The sequence below is a fragment of the Phalacrocorax carbo genome, chromosome 13 (assembly GCF_963921805.1).
Source record: "Phalacrocorax carbo chromosome 13, bPhaCar2.1, whole genome shotgun sequence".
Classification (NCBI taxonomy): Eukaryota; Metazoa; Chordata; class Aves; order Suliformes; family Phalacrocoracidae; genus Phalacrocorax; species Phalacrocorax carbo.
Window position 1 is genome coordinate 9,752,324 of NC_087525.1, and position 21,291 is coordinate 9,773,614.

The 21,291-nt window shown below is 40.1% G+C and overlaps 1 protein-coding gene across 11 annotated transcripts in view; it reads left to right on the forward strand.

Moving 5' to 3' along the window:
• The first annotated feature begins 280 nt into the window (after positions 1–280).
• The window catches only part of CCSER2 (coiled-coil serine rich protein 2), a 75,018-nt gene continuing 54,007 nt past the window's right edge, over positions 281–21,291 (forward strand). For 8 of the 11 annotated variants that reach the window (XR_010375087.1, XM_064464784.1, XM_064464788.1 and 5 more), the window contains exons 1-3: positions 281–388; positions 14,409–15,882; positions 16,779–16,978. Coding sequence is in view for 10 of the 11 variants with exons in the window: in XM_064464784.1 (XP_064320854.1) it covers positions 14,448–15,882; positions 16,779–16,978 (1,635 nt within the window). In the remaining variant the exon portion in view is untranslated. The remainder of the gene's footprint in view (positions 389–14,408; positions 15,883–16,778; positions 16,979–21,291) is intronic. The other 3 variants (XM_064464785.1, XM_064464793.1, XM_064464792.1) reach the window with 1 other exon arrangement.

Genomic DNA, 21,291 nt, shown 5'->3' on the forward strand with positions numbered 1-21,291 from the left:
GCGGGCTGGAAGATGTGCCCAGCAGGCCCGCAGGCCCCACAGCCTCGGGAGCCCGCCATGAGGGAGCGCCCCGGCAGCCCCGCGGCCGGCCGGGCCGGCAGAGGCTCCGCGCGGTTGGCGGCCCCGAGGAAGGCGGGGGCCGTGTGGGTTTGGGCTGGGAGCTCACGTCCCTGCCCACATGAGGCGGGGGCACCGCCGGGACGCCGCCATGACCGCCCCGCTCCCCCACACCACAGCCGGGCGGAGGCGGGGGAAGCCCGGCGCATGCGCGGCGGGGCCGGGCAGGGCGGGGCCGGGCGGGGCTGGCGGCACCTGAGGGCGCAGAGCGGCGGGGCCCTGCCCGCCGCGGGGACAGCGCCGGACTGACGGGCATCGGCCCGGCCCGCCGGTGAGTGCGGCGGCCCCTCGCTCCCCGCTTCCCCTGGCGGCGGGCCGCGCTCCCGGGGCTCTCCTCCTCTCCCCTTCTCGGTGGTTAGGGGCCTTGCCCTTCCCTTCGCCGTCCTCCCGCCGGGGCCGGCGCCTCGGGCGGGGGATGCCGCGGTGCGACGGGCGGCTGGGGCAGGGCGGGCGCGGGGCGGCCTCCTGCGCGCCCCGCTCGGCCCCAGCCATCACCCCTGGGGCGGCCCGAGCGCCGGCCGCGGCTCCCGCAGGGCCGCTGGCTGCGGGCCCGGCCGCAGGTGCGGCCTCCCCCGGCGGCGGGGCTCGGGGCCGGCGGCGGGGCCAGCCGCGCCGCGCCGCGGGTGGAAGGCGGGCTGGGGCGGCGGGCCCGGCGCTGGCTGCCGCCCTCCGGCCCCGCTTTGCGGTGCCTTATGCGCTTCTTAATTCCTCGTTTGCTGAGACGTACCTGTGCGTGTGGGAGGAAACGGCTGCCGAAAGCCCCGGTCGCAGGGCTCTCTTTATAGCCCCAAAAAGGGGAAGAAGCAAAAGTACCCGGTCTGTGGTTGTTCAGAGACAGCGATTTGAAAAAATAGGTGGAATATCTGCTTTAGCTGTAATCTGTTCAGATTTTGCTTGTAACAACAAGGGAACGTTATGTGCGTAATGATGATTTTGCTTTAATAGCACTAAGAGTTTGCTCTCGTCATCCAGAGTCCTCTGCGACATAGCGTTCTGTCAAATGTACTTTGACACACAATGAAACAGAGGCAACTTCGGCCTTTAACTTTGCGTGGAGGAAATAGAGATGTTTATCTTCAGTTAAAGAAAGCAAATGTGAATGGGACCTTTATGCTGTAGCGGAGCATTAGTGCCCAGGCCAGACAACAAATTAAGGTAAGGGCTGTAGGTGTGGTACTCCCTCTGGTACGTCAGATAAAGGTGTTTGCCAGTTTTCAGGGGAATTGGTTTAACTTGTAGGATTGGTGCTTCGTATTAGTAGCAGGTTTGTTCCTGGTGTTGTGGGATTTGAGCCTTGATGTGATGCAGAATAGAAATATTTGTTATTAAGTTATTAAAAGCTAAATGAAGTTGGATCTAAAGTCTCATTATGCTCTTATAACCACTCTAAGTGTTCTCTGAAACTTTAAAAATATCTCTTTTGGAGTAGTCAAAAGCAAAACTCTTCATCATATTTGTATGAGGCAGTAAATACTTAACATTTTGTGGTGATACTGAGTGAAATTTGGTGGATATTTTCTCATGTATATAATGATCACATAACTCTCAATTGTGTGGGCCCATTTTGAATTTAGTGCCTCCAAGCTAAAGACATAAATGCTGAACAATTGAAACATTAGCAATAACCAGTTGCCTAAATGTTAACCAGGGATCTACATGAATATATACTTGGCAGAAGAAAAAATGATTGTGAAGTCAAAGTTTAATGTCTCCTCACAGTTAGTACTCTTCATTATAGAAACCTCCACATTTGGGCTTCAAAAGCTGCTGAGTTGTGTCTTCTAATTGTAGAGTTCCTTAAACAGTAGAAATGCTTCCAGCTTGGAAGACTTCTATATTTGATATTTTTGACCACTATAACACCTTGTGTTTTTGAACTGAAGTGATAGAAAAAATGAATATTAATGACCTCAATTCACATAATGATCTCATTTAATGTATTGTTACATTGATGAGTAATCCTGTTTAATGGAACTGTTCGTGTAAAAGCTTGCTGGAGTAAAACCTATTACTTCTGGACCTGATCATCCTTTAAGAGGGGTTGGTTATTTGGAATAAACCAGTTACAAAGATGTGTTGGCACCAGCTCTCTAGATAAAAAGCCATCGTACCATCAGTCTTCAGATGAACATTGCTTGCCTAAAATTGTTAGGAAGTACGGATCTCTGAAGATGAGAGAGAGATGAAGGAACAAAAAGTAGCCAGTTGCGGCTGTGGCGCTCTTTTAGCCACTGTTTGGAAGTGTAAACAACAGCACCATCTTCTTAATTAGAATTAATTCAGGCAGGGTTAAATTCCTTGCCAACAGGGATGCTAAGAAGATCAAAATACTAATGGTGCTTTCGATAATTAGGTTTAAAACCCTGTATTGTGTTTCCATTGGAGCAATAAATAAAAGCTTATGTAAATCTCTGGGTACCTGAACACATATATATTACAATAAAATCTCAACAGCATTAAAATAATTATTCCAAAGATGAAGTTTAGCTAGTCAGCTGGGTTTTTGCATGTCTTTGTACCTCTGGGACACATACTCCAGCTCAACTCTTAAACTTCTATCAAATAGGTGCATTTTGGAAGACATTCTGAGAATCTTGTTTCCTCCTTGATCAATAGTAGCGTGATTTGTAGAGATCTGGACTTTGCTAGCTATCCTCTATCTCTTCTAAAGGGAGGATTCAGCTGCTGATAATATCCTAAAATAGGTGGACAAGAAAGTCTTCTCAGGGTGCGAGATGCTTTTCCATCATCACATGGGGAACTGGTGTCACAAGTTCTCGGTAAAATGCCTTTTTCACTAGAGATTGCTGGAGCACTTAGTCCGTGATGACTTGAGGTAGTCTTCTGCAGAGTGCATTTTAATGGCTTTGACAGAAGCAGAAGTATGGTTAATATTGGCAAGGTTCTCACTGCAAGAAGTCTTGGTTTCTTAGCCAGAGGAAAATAGCCGATAAGGCTTTACTTTTATGTGGTGGTTGGACAAGTCATAGGTCTGGAATAACCCTTAAATTGCAAACAATTTCTGAATTTATTCCCTGAAGCAAAAGAACTCTTATGCTTTTAGCCTAATTAGCCCAGATGGCTTGTGACACACAGCACAAGTTAAGTGGCATGTCATGGGAGAACTGAATATCCTGGGTTCTCTTGACTCAGTAATATCAAGTGTACTTTGAGATGGAGACTCGAGGGTCTCTGTTAGAGAGATGTAGAGATTCTCACTGCAATGTCAGTTCGTATGGTACTACAACTCGCATTCTTTCTGTGAGTCATATTAAAGATAGGTTTTACTTACATGCGCTTTTCTGGTTTTGTACGATGAAATTATTACATAGACTTGTTGATCAGTATTTTTGACAATTTGGGGGAAGCTTTTATCTAACCTTCATCTCAGTAAGGGACACTTGTATAGGTGGAAACTTGACAAAGCTGAAGCTGCTGCTGTTAGTAGCAGGAGACTTGAGGAAATGAGCAGAATCTTTCATCTTGCATAGCCTGGTCCATCAGTAAGCAGACTTAAAAAAAAAAATAAATCCTAATCCCTCTCTGTGTAAATTTTTCAGTCACGAAAGCTCTCTGAAATGGTAGTTTATAAAAATAACACTTTACCATGACTAAATTCAAAGTCTTGATTAAACAAAACAAATGATACCTATCAGCTTCCTTTAAATTCAAGTAAAATGTGAGTATAGATGACTGTCTGTGTAATTCTGTAAGCTAATGTGGGAGAAACTGATCCTGTGGACAAACTGTCGCTAGTAACTGAAGTTACATATGTCAGTTTCTTAGAGTCCTTTTTTTTAATTGCAAGCATATGAGAATATAACAGCTGTCTGTCTTTTAGGTTGTTAAAAAAATGACATTGATAGGTGTTTTCAGATGTAACTATTTATGTTTAGGTATCAGAAAATCAGTAAGAAAATATAAAGCAAACTTTTAAAATACTTTGAGAAGGCTGCCAGTCTGTGGTTAAAAACATAATGATATCTGTTATGCTGTGGCAAACTTCCTAAGTTGTTCGGTACTGGAATATTTTTAGAGAGTTTAGTTTTGAGATTGGGAACTGATTTATAGCCATCGAATCACAGACAGAAGCTGTAAGTGTCTGGCACTAGTGAGATGAAATTCAGTAGCAGGGAAGTGGCACTTTTAAGATGTGGTTCAAGCAGAAGCAAATTTCAGCTGAAAGCTCTAATATGCCAGTGTATGGCTGCAGTATTTTTGGTTAAGGGTGGATGTTGAAGAGAAGTCAAACTTCAAAGAATACAAGTAACCCAGTACCTTCTTGAAAGCACATAGAAAACAAACTGATCGACCAAACATACCATTAGGTAGCAAGGAGAACAGAAATTAGTGGCCAGTTCTTGCAGTGTTTACAAGTAGTTTTCCTTGGGAATCCGTGCAAGGCAATGAAATAATCTTTTAAAGAATTAATAGGAGGGCTCTAGAACTCCTTGCTTAAGGCAGTCGTGGATGGAGAAAGTTTGGGGGCTCAGGGATAGATTGGACAAGATTGTGGAAGAGAGATCTGTGGAGGGTTCCTAAACAAACTACATCAAATTCAAGAAATCCTATGAACTGAAAGCAGTTGAAGGTTGAGGTAGTCACATTCTGTGCTTGCCCTGTTCATCCTCTTCCTGCTGCATGGTGTTTGTTTGTTTTTTAAGGCTACCACAGGAGACAACATAACTTCTTATTCATTTCCTTTAAAATAAGATTGACTGCTGGAACTGTATGGCTGAGCTGGAGAATTCAATCTGGACAGTTGAATTGCCATGATCCAAACCCAGAGAAATAGGATGATTTATATAATATTACAAGCTTATCCAAGGTTCACTTGCTCTCTTTCCTAAGAGAAGTTTTAAAGATTTTCTTTGTCAGTCCTTTTTCTAGTGTGGTGTTTTTTTTTAATCCAGCAGTGGCTGGCTTAATTATATGATTTAAAAAAAAAAAAATAGCAATGGCTTGATGTGTTCTTGTCTCAAGGCCATGATCTTCTGACAGAAACTAAACTATGTTAAAATAGCATTGGCAAGATGTAGAAGAGAAATTCCCAGAACTATTTTCTTCTGTCTTCCTACTGCTTCATCTTGTCTAGTCTCGCTCAGTTATCACCGGTGAACCTCTTCAGGCTTACTGAGGATATCTCAGTACCAGTGAGTCTATGAATTACATGCAGTCTCCTTCAATCATCTCTGCTTGTCATTCAGCTTGACCTACAACTAGAATCCTTATTCAGGCAGCAGTAGAAAGAATGAGCGTGTGTGACTGGAGCGGGGAGAAAAAAATCTTGTGTTGGTGGTAAGCAGAGCCTTGTTGCCGATTTAAACTAACAGGAATTGTTAAGATACCTACATAGATAAACTGTTCAGTGGTGGTTCAGGTGGTTAGTATCACTTCTGTCATTAGTCATTATATAATCGATACAAAACCATACTGAACATTATCTGTTTGTACCACCATAAGTGGTTTTATCTCAAGGCAGCTCAGTGTTCTTATATGGAGAAGGCACATTGGATGAATAGACAATCTAGAGGGGTAAGATGGACAAGGTGGCAGTCTAAAAGGGATAGGTCCATTTATAATCAGTTGCATTCAAAGTTTCACTTGGTTTCCAGCCTGCCTGTTCTTATCAGCAAGAAAATCCTGCTCCAGGTAGCATGCATTACTGAAGTTGCAGAAACTGGTAGCTAGAAGCCGACTCTCTAGTTTGTTACTGAAGCAGTGGTGAACTAAGTATCTCCTACTAGAGTTACAGACAGGAGTGGCGTGTTTGAATCATTTGGTGACAGTGGATAGTTCTGAGGGAAAAGGGAGGCTTCCTTTTTTTTAAGTGAAGTGTTTGCCAGACAATAGCAGGTAATTCCTACTTGTTTGCAGAATGACATTGCTTTTATGTCTGAACTTGGAGATGGATTAATCTGTCTTGTAAGAATAAGTTCAGAAAAATTGAAATAACCAACAGGAAATGCTGTTGCTGAAGGAATACCATCAGCAAAAGCAGTTGCCTGTTTCTGCTGTCAGTTGCATCGATGCTGACATAATCACAAAATCTTCAAAAGGAGAGATTGAGATCCACCATTTCATTTCTAGAAAGCTTGATTTTTAGACTGATGTTTGGGGTTATTCAGTAATTCTTAACTACAGCATAAACTTCAATTTGCCATAAACAGTGATGTCAGCTTTAAAACTTTTCTGAAAGACAGCTATTTACGTTAAATAGGAAAGATCAGAGTTTTTCCAATATGTGTGTACATGCACATATACACAATTATGGATTATGTTCCAAGACAGAAACCTTGTCTTAACACTTGCTTGTATTTGGCAGCGTGAGAGAGTAACCTAGATATAGATGCGCTGTATAATTGCAGTACTTCGGTGTGTGTGGGGAAATAATGCTCAAGTAATAAAATAGTTCAGTTCTTTTCTTCTCTCTAGCCATATGACTTTCTTTAGGTTGCAGAGCATTCGATCTGTAAGGCAGACAGATAGTGTATGTCTCTTCCTAGTTTGGTTTTCTCCTTTCTGTTTATCATCTTTGCAAATTTGGTAACAATTTAAACTGAATAATGTCATCAAAGAATTGAAGCAAATAAGGACTCTTTGTATCTCTTAACCAACCAAGATTTTGAGAACAATACATCTTTTGCAACTTAAGAGCTGTTAAGCTACCTGGCTGAAGCAGCTTGGTCTGTGTGACTCGCTCACGGAGGTTGAATCTGTTGAATTTGTTCTGGTCACAGAAGGCTGTTCCATGTGCAACGTAGCAAATGAAGTAATCCACAATATTTAATTCCTTCTAGCAGGAGTGTTAATGCATTGGATCTAGGTATATCAGCCATGATTATGTCAATTTTTTCTGCTTCAGATTTATTACAGCTATTCTTGGGGTCAGCACACTTAATGTAGTGTTTTTTATCAGCTGTGCCTTGTGTTCTCTGGATTTCCAGTGAAAGCCTTGCTATGTTCTGGATCTTGTGTTTGGAAGAGTTGGTTATGCAGAAAGTGCACGGTGTTTATATCTGCAGGTACAGTGCTGGCATTGCTAGTTCAGGTTTAACAAGGTACGACTGCTATGTTTGGATGAGTGATTGGAAGGGTGCACAAAAGTAAACTGAAGGAAAACCTAATGTCCGTTGGTGTCTGAGCCACCTTCAGTTCTTACTAAAGGCATTTTCCAGAGCTTTGACAAAGTCAGAATAGACCTATGTTTTATCTCTGCTGTGGCAAGAAGAGTAGATCTTTTGAAGAAGGAAATTGATGACTTCCTCCAAGAGGATGCATCAGATGATTAGCAGATTCAGAGAGGAGTTGTGCCTTTGCAATGCTTTATTCAGCTTGCTGGCTGACCCCATCCCTGTGAACAGCTAGGCATCAGCAGGGAAGTGTCGGTGCATTTCATGTCTCGTTTATGAATGAGCTGTGATAACCTGTATTAACATTTAAGGGGCATGTGAAAGTACACTGTTTCAAGTCTATTTCTTCCTTTTTGCAGGCCCTTTTATTGGGAGTAATATATCCCTACCCCCAAGTATCTTCTATCTTATTTTCTTTGTCCTGAAGCTGCTCCCTTGCTGCAGCTGGCTAAGCAACTGGACTTTGACTGCCCTCTGCCTTATTAGACATGTTGTAAGAATGCCAAAAATCAGGGAAAATTTACATATTTGAGAAACCTTAGCAAAGGCATTATTTTAAGTTAAAATTTGAGTGACTTTCCCCCCCTCCCCCCAAAAAATCTTAAGGGTTTTATGATAACTCAAATCCTGTTTTGTTTCAACCTTTCAGTTTGACGTAAAAATTTGGGTTTTAAAATGTATAGTCTCTGTTGTACTAATATGCGAAGCACAAGTGGGCAAACTATTACAAAGCATATATTTCTGGGCAGATAGCACTTAGCCCTTTTTCTTCCTTGAGGTGCCCAATATTCAATGTAAATAGCATTAATGGTAGAATGAATTGAGAGTGTGGCCGTAAGGCACGTGAATGGAGTTTTTGGTTCTGAAAGTGTTCTGGTAGCTTTCTTCTACAAAATAGAGCTGCATTTCCCTGTTTGTTTTTCTCCAGTAAGTGCTTGGGTTCTCTACCCTTACAAAGCATTAGGAAACCATATTCTGATGGATAACTACAGTGCTTTTAAAGAATGCAAGGAAAGCAATGTCTTTTTGTTGTATTGACTAAAGATACCCTTCAATGTTAGAAATACGGAAGCCCCAATCTCTTCAGGATGTCTTTTTTGCGCTCTCCTCCTTTTATCTCTCTTTGTTATCACGCTCTGCTTATACTCCTTGACCTAGTGTGTTCTGACGGACAGTAAATAAAATTCAGCACAACAGCAGCTTGGATAACTGGTTTGCTTGGTGTTTGATAGACCAAACTTTACAAGTGGATGGAATGCCAGCATACCTAAGTATGAGGGAGGAAGAATAGAAAAGGACATATCTCTAAGCTCTCTGAGATCTGAGAACAGAATCTGACAACTTTGAACACAGAATAACAAAATTATTTCAGAGAAACATAAAAATAAGCATTAAGTGTCTTGGAATTTCTTACTATAAGACTATGGTACAGTCAAAAGGCAGACCCTCAGGGATGCTAGTATTAATTGCTGTGCAGTTTGGACATGGTCAAGGGAGAGACACTAAAATTCATGGATACCTTCATGAAGCATTGGGACTTGATTCAAGAACAGAGTTGTTTTGGAGACACTGAGGATAGGAGAAGGCAGGCAGGCTTGGAGGATTTTACTGCAGATACGACAAATCTTATTGTATCTTGGAGTTGAGAGAAGTCTTTTTTGTTTGAGCCGGAGCCAGTCTGTGCAGGCTGAAAAAACCACAAAAGGATATGAGACAGTTGTAAATACTCAGGAGTTCAGTCTCGGAGCCATCAGAATTTCTAGTTGTATTCTGACTCAATTTAATTTGTAGAACATGCATGATTTCTTCAGCATTCATCACCTTTGATTCCTCAGGGCTTGTCCCGCTCAGAGCAGGTGTTTGCCAGCTAGATCTCCTGCCAGTCCCTCCCATTCTGTTAAGCTCCCATGGTCGTCTTAAAGCTGCAAAGTGACTTGCAGCCATGCTCCCCATCCTGCAGAGTTCCGAAGTACTTGCTAAAGAAGCCGTTTGCTGTGGCTGTTGCAGGGGCCTCCCTGATTTTTTGCTTGTTATTCAGCACCTCCCTACGCTGCTAGAAATAAGGTATTTTCACATAACTGCCCTAATGCATTTTTAAGAAAAATAGTTCTTAAGTTATGCTTAAGTTTCACCATGTATCAGTGATGAAAAGATCTGCCTTCTGTGTGTCCTGAACAGAAAAATAAATAGAGGCTGTTGTGTTAAAACCCAGCGGTGCACAGAGGTTGTTTTTATGAGCCACATGCAGTGGACAGAGTTGAAATACATGTGCACTTAAATTCACAAAGGCCAGGTAGTATATCTAGATTCTCCAGATAATAATTAGAAGTAAACTACTGTCTTTTTTAAATTGGCTAGTTTGTATCTTTTCTGTGTGTGTGTGTGTGTGTGTGTGCGCGCGTGTGTGGAGGGTATCTTAGTTTTGGTGAATGTCAGTGGGAAGTTAGGAACTGCTGTCTTGAAGCATGTCCATAGCACCTTGAAGAGCTGGTCTTGTGTCTCGGATTTCAGCAGGGCTCTCCTGTTAGAAGTGTGGTGTAGAAAACAGGATATAATTGTTAGTTAAGGTAGTAGATTGTGCCTGCCTCAGGCCATCCCCTCGCACCTGCCATTAGTCGTTCAGTCCCGAAGGGTGTGCTTCACTCATTTTCAGCACTGCTTGGGCAGTAGTTACTAGTTGTTTTCTCTGCCCTAATGCAATGCTGTGGCCAAGTAAACTTTTCACTAGAGGAGATAATTTAGGTTACCATAGGAGGGTCATTCTCACCTTCACGTCTGCTGTTTGTATACTAGAAATCTGCTTTGGTTTTCTATGGTACATAATGAAGGTCCCTGGAAACTCTAGCACCATAAATTTGGCAAGATAAATATGCCTGAATGTTGGTAAACTGCTGCTTCACATCACCTGTCACTGAGCCAAACAGGTAGAATTAGATAGTATCGTAATACTTAGGCCTTCTGCAGAAGGCAAATAATAGGAGATAAGGTCTGGCTTGGCAAACGTGGTCATTAAACTTCATTGGCTTCAGTAACATCCAGCACATGATGGCAGAAATACGAATAATTCATTTATTCAGAGCTTTGCAGCAGTTGTTCTGTCAGTCTGTCCACACCAAATGCCAAAAACAATTGACAGATTAATAGTTGGTGTTTGCTGGTATATGAATACTGACGGACATAATGTTTCTGGGTAGGTAAGGAGGCTTGTGTGCTGCTGTGGCGGCCAGCTTCTTACACACTTACAGGAAAACACGATTTTTGTTATCCAGAAGCAGCGAGGTGGTGTTGACTATCTCAGTTTTCCAGCACAATCCTGATACACAAACCTATGTTTACCTCTGCCTCAAGAAAACAATTCTTCACACTGGGAAGGAAGTTCCTCTTAGGAAAAGCATCTTAAGTTAGCTACTCAGTATTTCTATTTCTTATTTAGGTGGTCTTAAAATTGAGAAGAATAACGAAACATACATTTGAAACTGTTGGCATAGCAATAGTTCTGCAGAATTGCTCTTGTCTGTCACCAGTCTGTCAGATACGTTTCATCTGGCAGCTGTTTATTCTACACAGTATGACTGTAGGAGCAGAATTTGGTCCCACTCAAAGTAATCTGTTTGGAACGTGAAAATGCTGTTAGCTGGCATGATGGCATGGATCACAGGGATTGCAATATTTTAAAGGTGCCCAAACATTGGAATGTATGAACCTGCTGTAGTAATAATTCAACAACATGTAGGGCAGAGTGTTAGATGCAAAACCAAACTTTGCTGAGAAGCATGTATATAGGCAACTGTTTTCCTGATGTTACTGAAACAGACTAGAAATGAAATAAAAGTGAATGTTGTGTCTGCTAGTTGAAAGTAACATCAGAGGGTCTTGTCGAGGTGTAAATAATCCTATACAGAAAGCACAACAGAGCAAGAATGAATATCCTTTTGCTTATCACCAGGGTCTTGAATATCCTTGAAGGTAAGGATGTAGCAGCTTCTCAGTTAGTTCAGATTATACTTCAGAGAGGGTTTGTAAGTTTTAAATCCTTTTCCCTGGATCATTATGTAAGACTAGGCTCTTTATAATTAGTTTAATCCCTGATTAGGCTTGTGCGCACTAGATACGTGCTTTGCCTTGGGAAATACATTAAGGCTAGTTTGCCCAAATGCCTGTTTAAAAAAAAAATTCATAGATTGCAGAAGTCTAAAAATATTTTGAATTACTATGTAATACAGCAGAATGCGACTTAAATTATATTGAACATGAGTTTCAAGGGATGCAGAAATTGTACTATAACTTGCAGGTACTATGCTTCTTGGTAAGGGAATCTCGTTTTTAGGGTAATGCAATTTCTAGTTGTAAATATGTGTCAAGACCGAGGATGTTTAAGAGAACTTAATGAGAAAGTTTTCCATTTTCTGGGAAAAGTAACATCTGCCAAACATGATACTGTTAAGTATTTTTTGGTTTGCTTGGTGGTTTTTTTGACAGCATTGTTTCAACCAAACAAATGCAACCTAAAATTGAAAAGGTAACATAGTAGTTAGTTATGTAGCTAACAAAACACAGGCAAGTACTGCTTGTAGGCAGTCTTTTAATTTAATTATCTGAAGTGTTTTAAGCAATCTGTACAGGTTCTGTAAAGATAATATTTTGTTTTTCCCTAATCAAGGATAAATGAGCAAGCATCCTTCCTAGAGAACTGAAAGGTCTTTTCAACTTTAATTTGCAGCACTTGGTAGAGGATTAAAGAAATCTCATTAAATGGCCTCATTTAAATTTTGCAGCCACCTAAGAGATGGTAGACATATGTGAAAAGGGAATTGTCCACAAAGCATGAAAGTTAAATTAGCAGCTTTCTAATTTAACTTTTTAATTTGGAAGATTTCTTTACAAGACTTGAGCGTTCTTGTTAAAATTGGGATATCTTTTGATGGATCTGCAGTATGATGCTTGCTGTCAATGAATGCATCATGATGTTAAAGGCCATTTTTAAAAGAAAAAGTACTTTTTTTGCCTTTACTGTATATATTTGACATTAGGTATGTTTGAGGTTGACATTTGACCTTAAAGTATAGTGATTTTTATGGCTACAGATACACAAGTGAGATGCTGTGAATGCTTTTCTTAGTGTTTTTGAGAGAAGTCTAACATTAGACACCTAAATCCACATGCAGGCACATGTTATGCATGGGGTTAAATGTTTTGCTCTTGCTGGGAGGAAATACTTGTGTGTGTCTCTGCAGGCCTAGGTGAGGGTTATGTCTCTGGTGTGCAAGGATTCATTTAGTATTTGAAAACTCTGGATTAGTGTGTCTCTAAAGAGAAGTGCACTCTACCAGTTGTAGGATGTGGGTTCTGGTATTTTCACTAGGTTAGGAGCCCCTGAAAAGCCATGTCTTGGAGTGTGTTTCTCTTTGTATCTTTTTAATGTAGATCTACTCCAGAAGTACAGCTCTGGGGCATCCTATTAAAATACAAAGTAATAAGGGTACTTCAGTTTGCATGAATTTAATGCCACTTTGATTTTATCTTAAGTGTCTCTTAGTGAAGTCTTGTAACTTGGGGAGTGACTGGCTTTATGGTAATGCTTGCTGTGATTACACAAGATTTCCTGTACCTTGAGTAAGTATAGTGTTATTTGCTGTGTGTTGGTTCTCATTATGATTGCCATGGTTTAAATATTTTCATGGGTTTTTTCAGTCCTGCCGGCTGTGTGTAGGTCTGTGACAAGAAACATGGATGATAGTTTCAAGGAATAACATATGAACAATTGAAATTCTGTGTCTTGACACCATTGTAAGGCCAGTGGGTGGAAGTGACAAAAACATAAAAACCACACTAGCAAAAGCAAGATATCCTTTTACAATTGTCTTGGAAAAACCTGGTCTTGCAAATACAGCATTTAATGCTAGAGTGAACTTTGTCTTGAGATGCAGTGTTGAAACTTGGAGACTTCTTGAGGCCTCATTGTCTGAACTGCAAGTCTTTAATAATAGCATTTATACAGGTTGTTCATATTGTATAGCCGGGAAAAACAACCGACTAAATGCTGATGCAAAAGGGTGGTACAGACATAGTTGTCCAAATAGTAGGGTGGGTATGTGGATGAGTGTGGAAGCAACAAAAAGCAGTATATCAAAGCAAGGAGATCGGAATTCTCAAGGCAAAATTTTCTGAAGGAAAGATATATCTGTAAAGCAGATATGGCTTTATAAAATAAGTGTGATAAAATAGACCAATATGACATGACTAGAGGTTGAGATGCAACAAATCTTTATTAAAGACTGCAGTGGAGTTCCCTGTATTGCAAGTCAGGTGGATGGGACTGAAATTCAAGGTACAAGGGAATGGATGAATGCTATAATTATCTTTCTGTCTTGTACTTCTGTAGCTAGGATTGTGTTCCCATATCACTGCACGGAAGTAAAACTTTGAATTCACTTACTAACGCTGACCTTAGGCAACTTGTTGCCCTGTACCTTAAGTCTTTTACATGAATAAGATGGTGAAGATAATAGACTACAGTTGCCATACAAAGAGGAAAAAAAAATGGCTAGGAGTTTTCATCTTGAATTGGGGATATCAGGAAGGTCTGGAAAAAAAATCCTGTGGTAAAGGTGGATGAGGAGTGATTATTTTCTATCTCATAAGATAGACATTGGGGAAACAGGGGGGAAGAAAAAAATCAGCTTTTAGTCAGGTTTTACATTATGGTTTTTGCAGTTTTACATTGCTGACCACAAGTTTGTGTTATGTTCAATTTGTAGGATTTTTAAAATACAAAGTCTTAAGTATGTAACTTAATTGTAATACAGTTGAAAAATTCAGTTTGCTGCTGAAAATAGATAAATGGAAAAAAAAACCCCAACAATCCTCTTATAAGCTTATTTTATAGATTTCAAAAGGAAGGGGGGGCAAAAAAAAAGGCAGTTTATCTACAGAATGAAAGGGGAAGGAGGCACGGAGGTGTGACCTGAATAATGTATTACTGCCAAATAACTGCTGGTGACAGGTATTTCTCTGGAGTTCACAAAATTTGTGTTACTTAAATTATCATGGTATAGTTAGACACAGGAATGTAGTGAACATAGATGCAAACGTATGTCAAAATTATGTTGATTAATGTGCGGTTGATTCAGATCTAATACGTTCTCTCTTTTCCTTTAGATTCAAGCACCCTGTAAGGACCAATGTACCCAATAGCTCATGGAAGAAAAAAATCAAACCAGGACATCTGTGGTTTCCAGGCTACCGAAATATGGAACGAAAACTTTAGGCAGCGTCTTGCAACCTATGCCAAATGGGACGGCTGTTAGTTTAGCAGGGAATAATGGTGGCAAAAATTTCGGCAAGCACAATGGCGCTGTTCGCATGTCTTCCTTTTCTTTCAACTGGAAAAAATCAAATAAATATCAACTTCATGATCAAAATGGGAGAGACACCAACTCTGAACGTAACTGTAACGAAAAAGTAATCGATTCTGCGAAGTATTCTCAATCTCAAGGAGCATTGGGTAATGATGTGCTCAGGGTGGGTTTGAACAGTACTGCTTCGGTTGCATCAAAACCAGCAAAGCAAACCAGTATGTTTGTATCTTCTACTGAGGAATTAAACCCAAAGTCTTTGCCTGGACTCTCTAGTTCAGCAAAATTCGCCAAAGGTACCCTGTCAGGAAGGACCTCATATTCTGGACTCAGTGCTCCAAAATCACATTTAAATGGATTTTATGGAAATAGGTCGGTGGTAGGTTTGCAGAGACCTAGAGCTAATTCCAGTTCCACAAGGACAAGCTCAGGAGAAAGCCTGGCACAATCTACAGACAATAGCAAGGCTTTTTCCTGTGAAAAAATGGTAAGATCGCAAAGTTTTTCACATTCCATTCAGAATTCCTTCCTTCCCACTGCATCTTTAACCAGGTCACATTCCTTTAATAAAGCTGTGGATCTTACAAGGCCTTATCATAGTCAAAATCTAGCTGCCAGGACGTCTCAGAGGTCGACTTTGTTGTCAAGGAATGCACGTCAGTTGGATGTACCCAATGGAAATGAACCTGCGAAGTATGGGTTTACCAGGCCCTACTCCGGTATGTCGGCTCCTTGTTCAAAGAAGCCCCCGCTGTCAAATGGATCTGGGTCAGCACCTTCTTTTGGATACAGATTAAGTCGGCCTTCTCTGCTGAAGCCTACGAGGCAACGATTTGCTGGAAATATTGTGGATGGCAGCAGAAGTACAACTCCTGACACATGCATTGTGGAGAACTCTGAAATTTCAACCAATATTAACAGAGCGATTGAGAAAAACAGTATTATAGAGAGCAATGCTCAAAGAACAGAATCTGACGAGGGTCTGCATGAAAGTGTGGGAAAAAATGGGTCAAAAATCACGTGTATGAGCGATGATGGAGATGAAATATCTATCTCTTCTTTGTCATCCTCTGAAAAAAATGATTTCAGTGAAGACTTCAGTGATGATTTCATAGATATAGAAGACCCAAACAGAACTATACCAGTAAAGCAAAAGGAGAGCTGCCTTCCAGAGTTAGAGCACAGGAGCTTAACGTCCATCAAGCTGTTCACCTCTCTCAAGGAAAGTGGAGGATCTTGCTGTAATGCTGATGACTGGCTTGATATAAATGTGTCCGGTAAATACTTTTTGCTTGAAATTTTAGGTACTAAATCAAAACTCTGTGACTGTAAATAAGTTGTTTTGTATAATTACTCATTGCTTGCGAACTATTTCAGAATGAAACTTGGCTCTGTGCTGGCCCATTTATTTTCTTACAGTGCTTTTTCCCAGGGATGACGTTGAAGAATTCTTTTTCTTCAGGATAGGAATGAATTATACCTCATTTAACCACGCTTGTGGTACGGTTGTGGGATTCATCGTATCCTTGCTTTGACATTCATTTCTCTGGACTGGTCATCTTTTCAGAAAATTTCTTTCACTGCGCTGCAACCCCTGCCCCACCTCTGTAGGCAGACAACAGCTGTAACCACTCCTAAGCAGTGAGACTAAGTGTAGGGTGTCTAATTATATCAGTTAAATTACAACTATGAATGTCACTGGGTGGTTTTTGTTTTGTTTTTATTTTTCAAGAGGCATTCTATAATAATTCTTTAAAAATTAGTGGAAGAGACAGAGAATGTTTTTAAAAGCCATGTTTTCAAGACTGAGGGGCTTCTCATAGTACATGCTTGTTTTGAGAGAAGTTACAGTTGAAAGACTAGATCCAAAGGATCTAATTTTGGACCCAACTTCTAATTTTAAAAAGGTGTAGACCTTCATAAAGTAGCTTTCATGACGAGTGAATTAATGCAGTGTAAAAGGCTAGCAAAGATGTAGGTTGGAAGGATACTTAGTTGTAGCTACCAAACCAGCTTGAGCTTTTTTCCCTGTCCAGGATGAGTGAACGGTACTGTAGAATGTGGAATCTGTTACAGTACAATTTCAGAAAAGGTGAAGCCCCAATAATACACATTTTTAGTTTTGGCATGTTGGATTGTTTTTGGAGTCCTGACTATTCCTGTTTTCTTTAAGCAGTGGATGACAACAGTGAAAGCACAAAGCATACTGCCGAGAATGTGATTTCTCCAGAGATGGAGAGGGCTGGGTCCTCTTTTGAGCTTTCTCCATCTGACAGCTCTGATGGCACATATATGTGGGATGAAGAAGGGTTGGAACCTATTGGAAGCGTCCATCCATGTGGAAGCTACGAATCTTCAGAAATGAACAGCATAGTATGTATTTATATGCATAACTTGCATAATTATAGTGTTTTGAGTTTATTGCTTATTAAGTATATTTTAAAAACAGAATTAATGTGTTTTTTACATGATAATTGTTTCTTCTTTCCTCTGTAGTTGATAGCTTTTTGAAACTTCTTGTTTAGGAACTCCTGTTTCTGGACAGATGACCTTCATTAGGCTGTTTAGATACAATTTTTTTTCTTTTCCCCTTATTCTCAAGTTAGGACAGAACAGGTCCTTCCTTAAGCAATCTCATGGTATCACTCACAAAGCATGAAGGAATGAATTTCTGGAAATGATAGGTGAAGCATCTCCTACCAATCTCTAACCCTGGGAGTGAAAAAGCAAGAAAATAGCTATTGCCTCTGACTTCTATTGTCTTGTTTCTATACTGTATATGTATAGGACACTTTTGAACTGAAGGTTATTTTGGTTTCTAGGTTTGTGCAAGCATAGAATCTTCAAGGCAGGTGCCTGACTGTAGCTCGCTGTAGCAGGACTCTTTGTGTGTCTCAAATGCGATACACAAGCTGCATAACAACCTTTTTCTTATTGCTAAACTTATAACTGATCTGCAAGAAACGTCATTTAATCTAAAGAATGGATGGAGAGTTGTTGCAGTGCTGTGACCCTCCAGCTGAGGTCACGGAGCCAACCCTGGGATTGCAGTGGGCTTGAGGAAAATATTGTCTGCCTGTCCTTCGTCCCTTTTCATTTCATGTTCGTTTATCAAACAGTCTTTTGATGAATTAAGCAACTCCCATTTTATTAACATGATACTAACAAGCAGAACTTCCAACAAAGAATTTGGCATAGTCGGTGTGTCATGCTTCATGCGTTTCAGGTGTGTTAGATACTGTGTCACCACTGCCCATTTGGTAATATCCATACCAGTTTCAGGCTTGGAGAGGGTTTGCAGCACCCACTCAGGCTTTGATGTGTAATTTTATTACGATTGTCTACTCTAGCCCAAGAGGAGAGGAACAGCAGAGATTTCTCCTGAAAATTGGGCGTACCTATGTAATTATATTCATGTGTGTAACTACATACAAATTCCTGATTATATTTTCCACTGCTTGTGGTTTTGTTTGCGTTCTGTCTTAAATCGTGATGTTGGGATGTAGTGCTTAGAAGAGTTCAGAAATGCATATTAACTTTTCATGGTAATTATGGCCAGCTTGGAACAGCAGTCTGAGACTTTTCCAGTATGAGCTTCGTAGCTTTATTGGTGTTTATAGGGGACAAAAAAGCTCAATGTAGGCCACTGCAAAAACAAACATCCTTTTCCCAGAAACATGCATGCACACGCCAGGAAAAAAAGGAAGTTTTTGAACTTTGTCCTTCATAAATTTGAAATATATATCTATGATATATACAGTGTAATTCATCAAACAAATGAAAGACACTATCTTCCCACGCTTTTGGACTATGCACCTAGGTTTTTGATACATGTGACCTCTATGCATTAATTTGTGCATGTGTATGAGTTGATAATTAGTGTTCTGATTGGCAGAAGCTGCTGTAAGCCTTGTGCAGCAGAGGTACATTAGAAGCTCTTGATATCTTTGTTCACTATTTCGGTTTATTTCTTCCTTTACTGAAAGTAAATAGCTTTTAGCGAGGGCTTAAAAATGGAAGATTGAACTTCCTAGGTTTGAGGGAGTGGAGGAAAGAGGAGGTTGGAAGTAAGACTTACTGTTGAAATCGAGAAAGCCATGCGTGTGCTCCACCCACTTTGATTTTCATTCATAGGGCTGTTCCAGAATTAGTGTTTACTGTACTGTGAATTTTTATCTTACATGAGGAAACATCAATAATACATTTCTGCCTTGTAAAAATAAAAGATGTATTTTCAGTCAGCCTGATTTTTGAGGGGAAATTGTAGCTCTGAAATGTTTGAGTTTCCTTTTAGTGGTGTGTTTTTGTTTTTTGTTTTCCGTGTGCTTGTTGTTTGTGGTAGAAAGCATGGCGTATTTGATTTCTTTAGCTTAAAGATTAAACACTGATCGTTTTTAATCTGAAGATGCAAAACAATTTCTGATACAGTTTTTCATTATTTCTGAAGAATTATATTCTTGGGTAGGTTAATGTAAGCTTTTGTTCCATGTTTTTCCTTTCCTTTGCAGGCAATGAGAATAAAGACAGGTTTAAAAAAATAGAGCTGAAGTTGTTGAGAATAATTACTGTGGTTAGTCAGCACATCAGATGTTTTGATTGCTGGGAGGTGTGTGATCAAATTATGCAGTTTCTATTCTCTAGTGTGGTGCGGGTAAAAGCAGTTAGTATCTGTGTGTCAGAGTCCGATGGGTAAGAGTCAGATCTAAGAATTTTTAGTGCTTCAGCTAATGTCAGCCTGACTGCCCTTTGGGATTAATATTTCCAGGTAAAACTCCAAAGCACATAACTGCTTCTGGAGTTCCTGTGGCATCAGCCTGGGGTGAGTAGAAGCAATGTAGCTGAATAACAGTTCAGGTAATATGATGGTGAGTAATTGGTAGTGTTTAGTGTAAAATTCACCTTTTTGTAAAATTTCATCATGCAGTTATATTGTTACTCTTTTAAGCTGTAGCATCCTTAGTATTGATAAATATTAAATGCTTTTCCTAAACTTTTCTATAGATGGCACTGCAGCTCTTATTGGCTAATCTTAGAAGTGTTTTGACAATCTTTGAAAAGGGCAGCTTTTGCAGAGGGGATTTTGACTAGGCTTCTCGAATGGCAACCAGAATAGGAAGGCAATGGAAGAAGCTTGCTGGCTACTCAATCTTTTTGTTAATTTTTTGGGGAGAAGAAAAGCAGATAGCTTTGCTAGTCTCAGTAGAACTTGGTTTTAAGGACATGGAGGGGGTGGGGGGAATAAATCTGGCCTCCTTTAGGACAAACTGTCTGTTCCTCACTGAGGCAACAGCTATGGAGGAAATATGTGATGCAGTGTTGGAGGTTTAAAACTCATGCAACTCTAAATAACCTCATAAAACAATGCCCAGGGGCTTACAGCTAAGCAGGACATGCATTTTCTTTGAGGCCTTGTCAGGATGAAAATGTTTTTGTTCTCTAATTGTGTAATTCACTATCCCTGCTTTTGTTTCATACCCAGTTTTGAAGGCAACAAATCAAGTGGTTAACATTCGAAGCATTGAACTCATTTCATTGGTATGAATTTCATTCATTTCACTGGTATTACTTATACTCCTTTCAACAACTGATCTTTGCTGCTAAGCACCAAATCACTGATGCTATTTCTGGGTCAATTCTGTGTGAGAAGACTGCTGCTTATCAGAGCAGTTGTGATGGCTCTGTAAATGAGCAACACAGGCAGTATCTGTCAATATGTACCCTCATTTAATGTTTAGCTGTACTGTTTGCTCATGTCGTGTGTTTGAGCTACCTACTTTAACACTTAGCTGCTTTAATGTTTCATGGCAGAAAGCTGCTCAACAATGTGAGGTACAACTTGTGCTGTGTCATCTTTGTGGGTTTTTGTTTGGTTTGGTTTTTGTTGTTTTTTTTTTTAATACAGGTTTAAATGAATTCTGTTAGCTAGCTTTAGGACCAATTTAAAGGACATAATTAAAATGTCTTTTCATTCCACTGCCACTGAGTGAGTAGTTATAAATGAATCTTAAATTACAGTTATTTAAAACCAAAAAAAGCCTTGCAAACAAAATGAAGAGTTAAATTATGAAAAGGAGGAAAAAAAAAAAGCCCACACCCCTAAAACCAAATAACAAACCTTAATGTGGATCTAAACATTTGCTGTGTCTTTAGGTTTGATTTGTACTCATGACTGTCATGTAACTTGATTAAAGAAAAAAAACTTTACAGAGCTAAGCTGAAACCAAGCGTTCTCAGTTCCTATAGGTGAGTTCTGTTTCACTGGAGGGGGAGATAGTCTGAAGGACTGAATGCCTGATTTCTACAATGAGCTTTGAAATAGCTGCTTAGGACTGAACTTGTTTTACTTCAGAGTGCAGAAAACATAAATGTGGGTTGGTTTTTTTTCCTATTTCTTGGAATGAGATCTTGGACTACAGTATATCAGCCTTGACACACTTTTGCTTTCATTAATTTTTGTCTGGAAATACTGTCTAGCATACATATAAGTCATGTAGCCTAAAACATGCATCCTAACTGGAGCCTCATTGCTCCTTTGCTTAACTGATAATCAAGCGCTCTCTTGCTGTAGCGAGGTTTAAACTGTTTTTTCTCATGTCCATTGTATTAAGTAGGCACAGGAGAAACATAAGCTTTAATGTGTTTGTTCAGAATGAAGCTCTGAATATTTTTGGAAAGTCAAAGTTCTT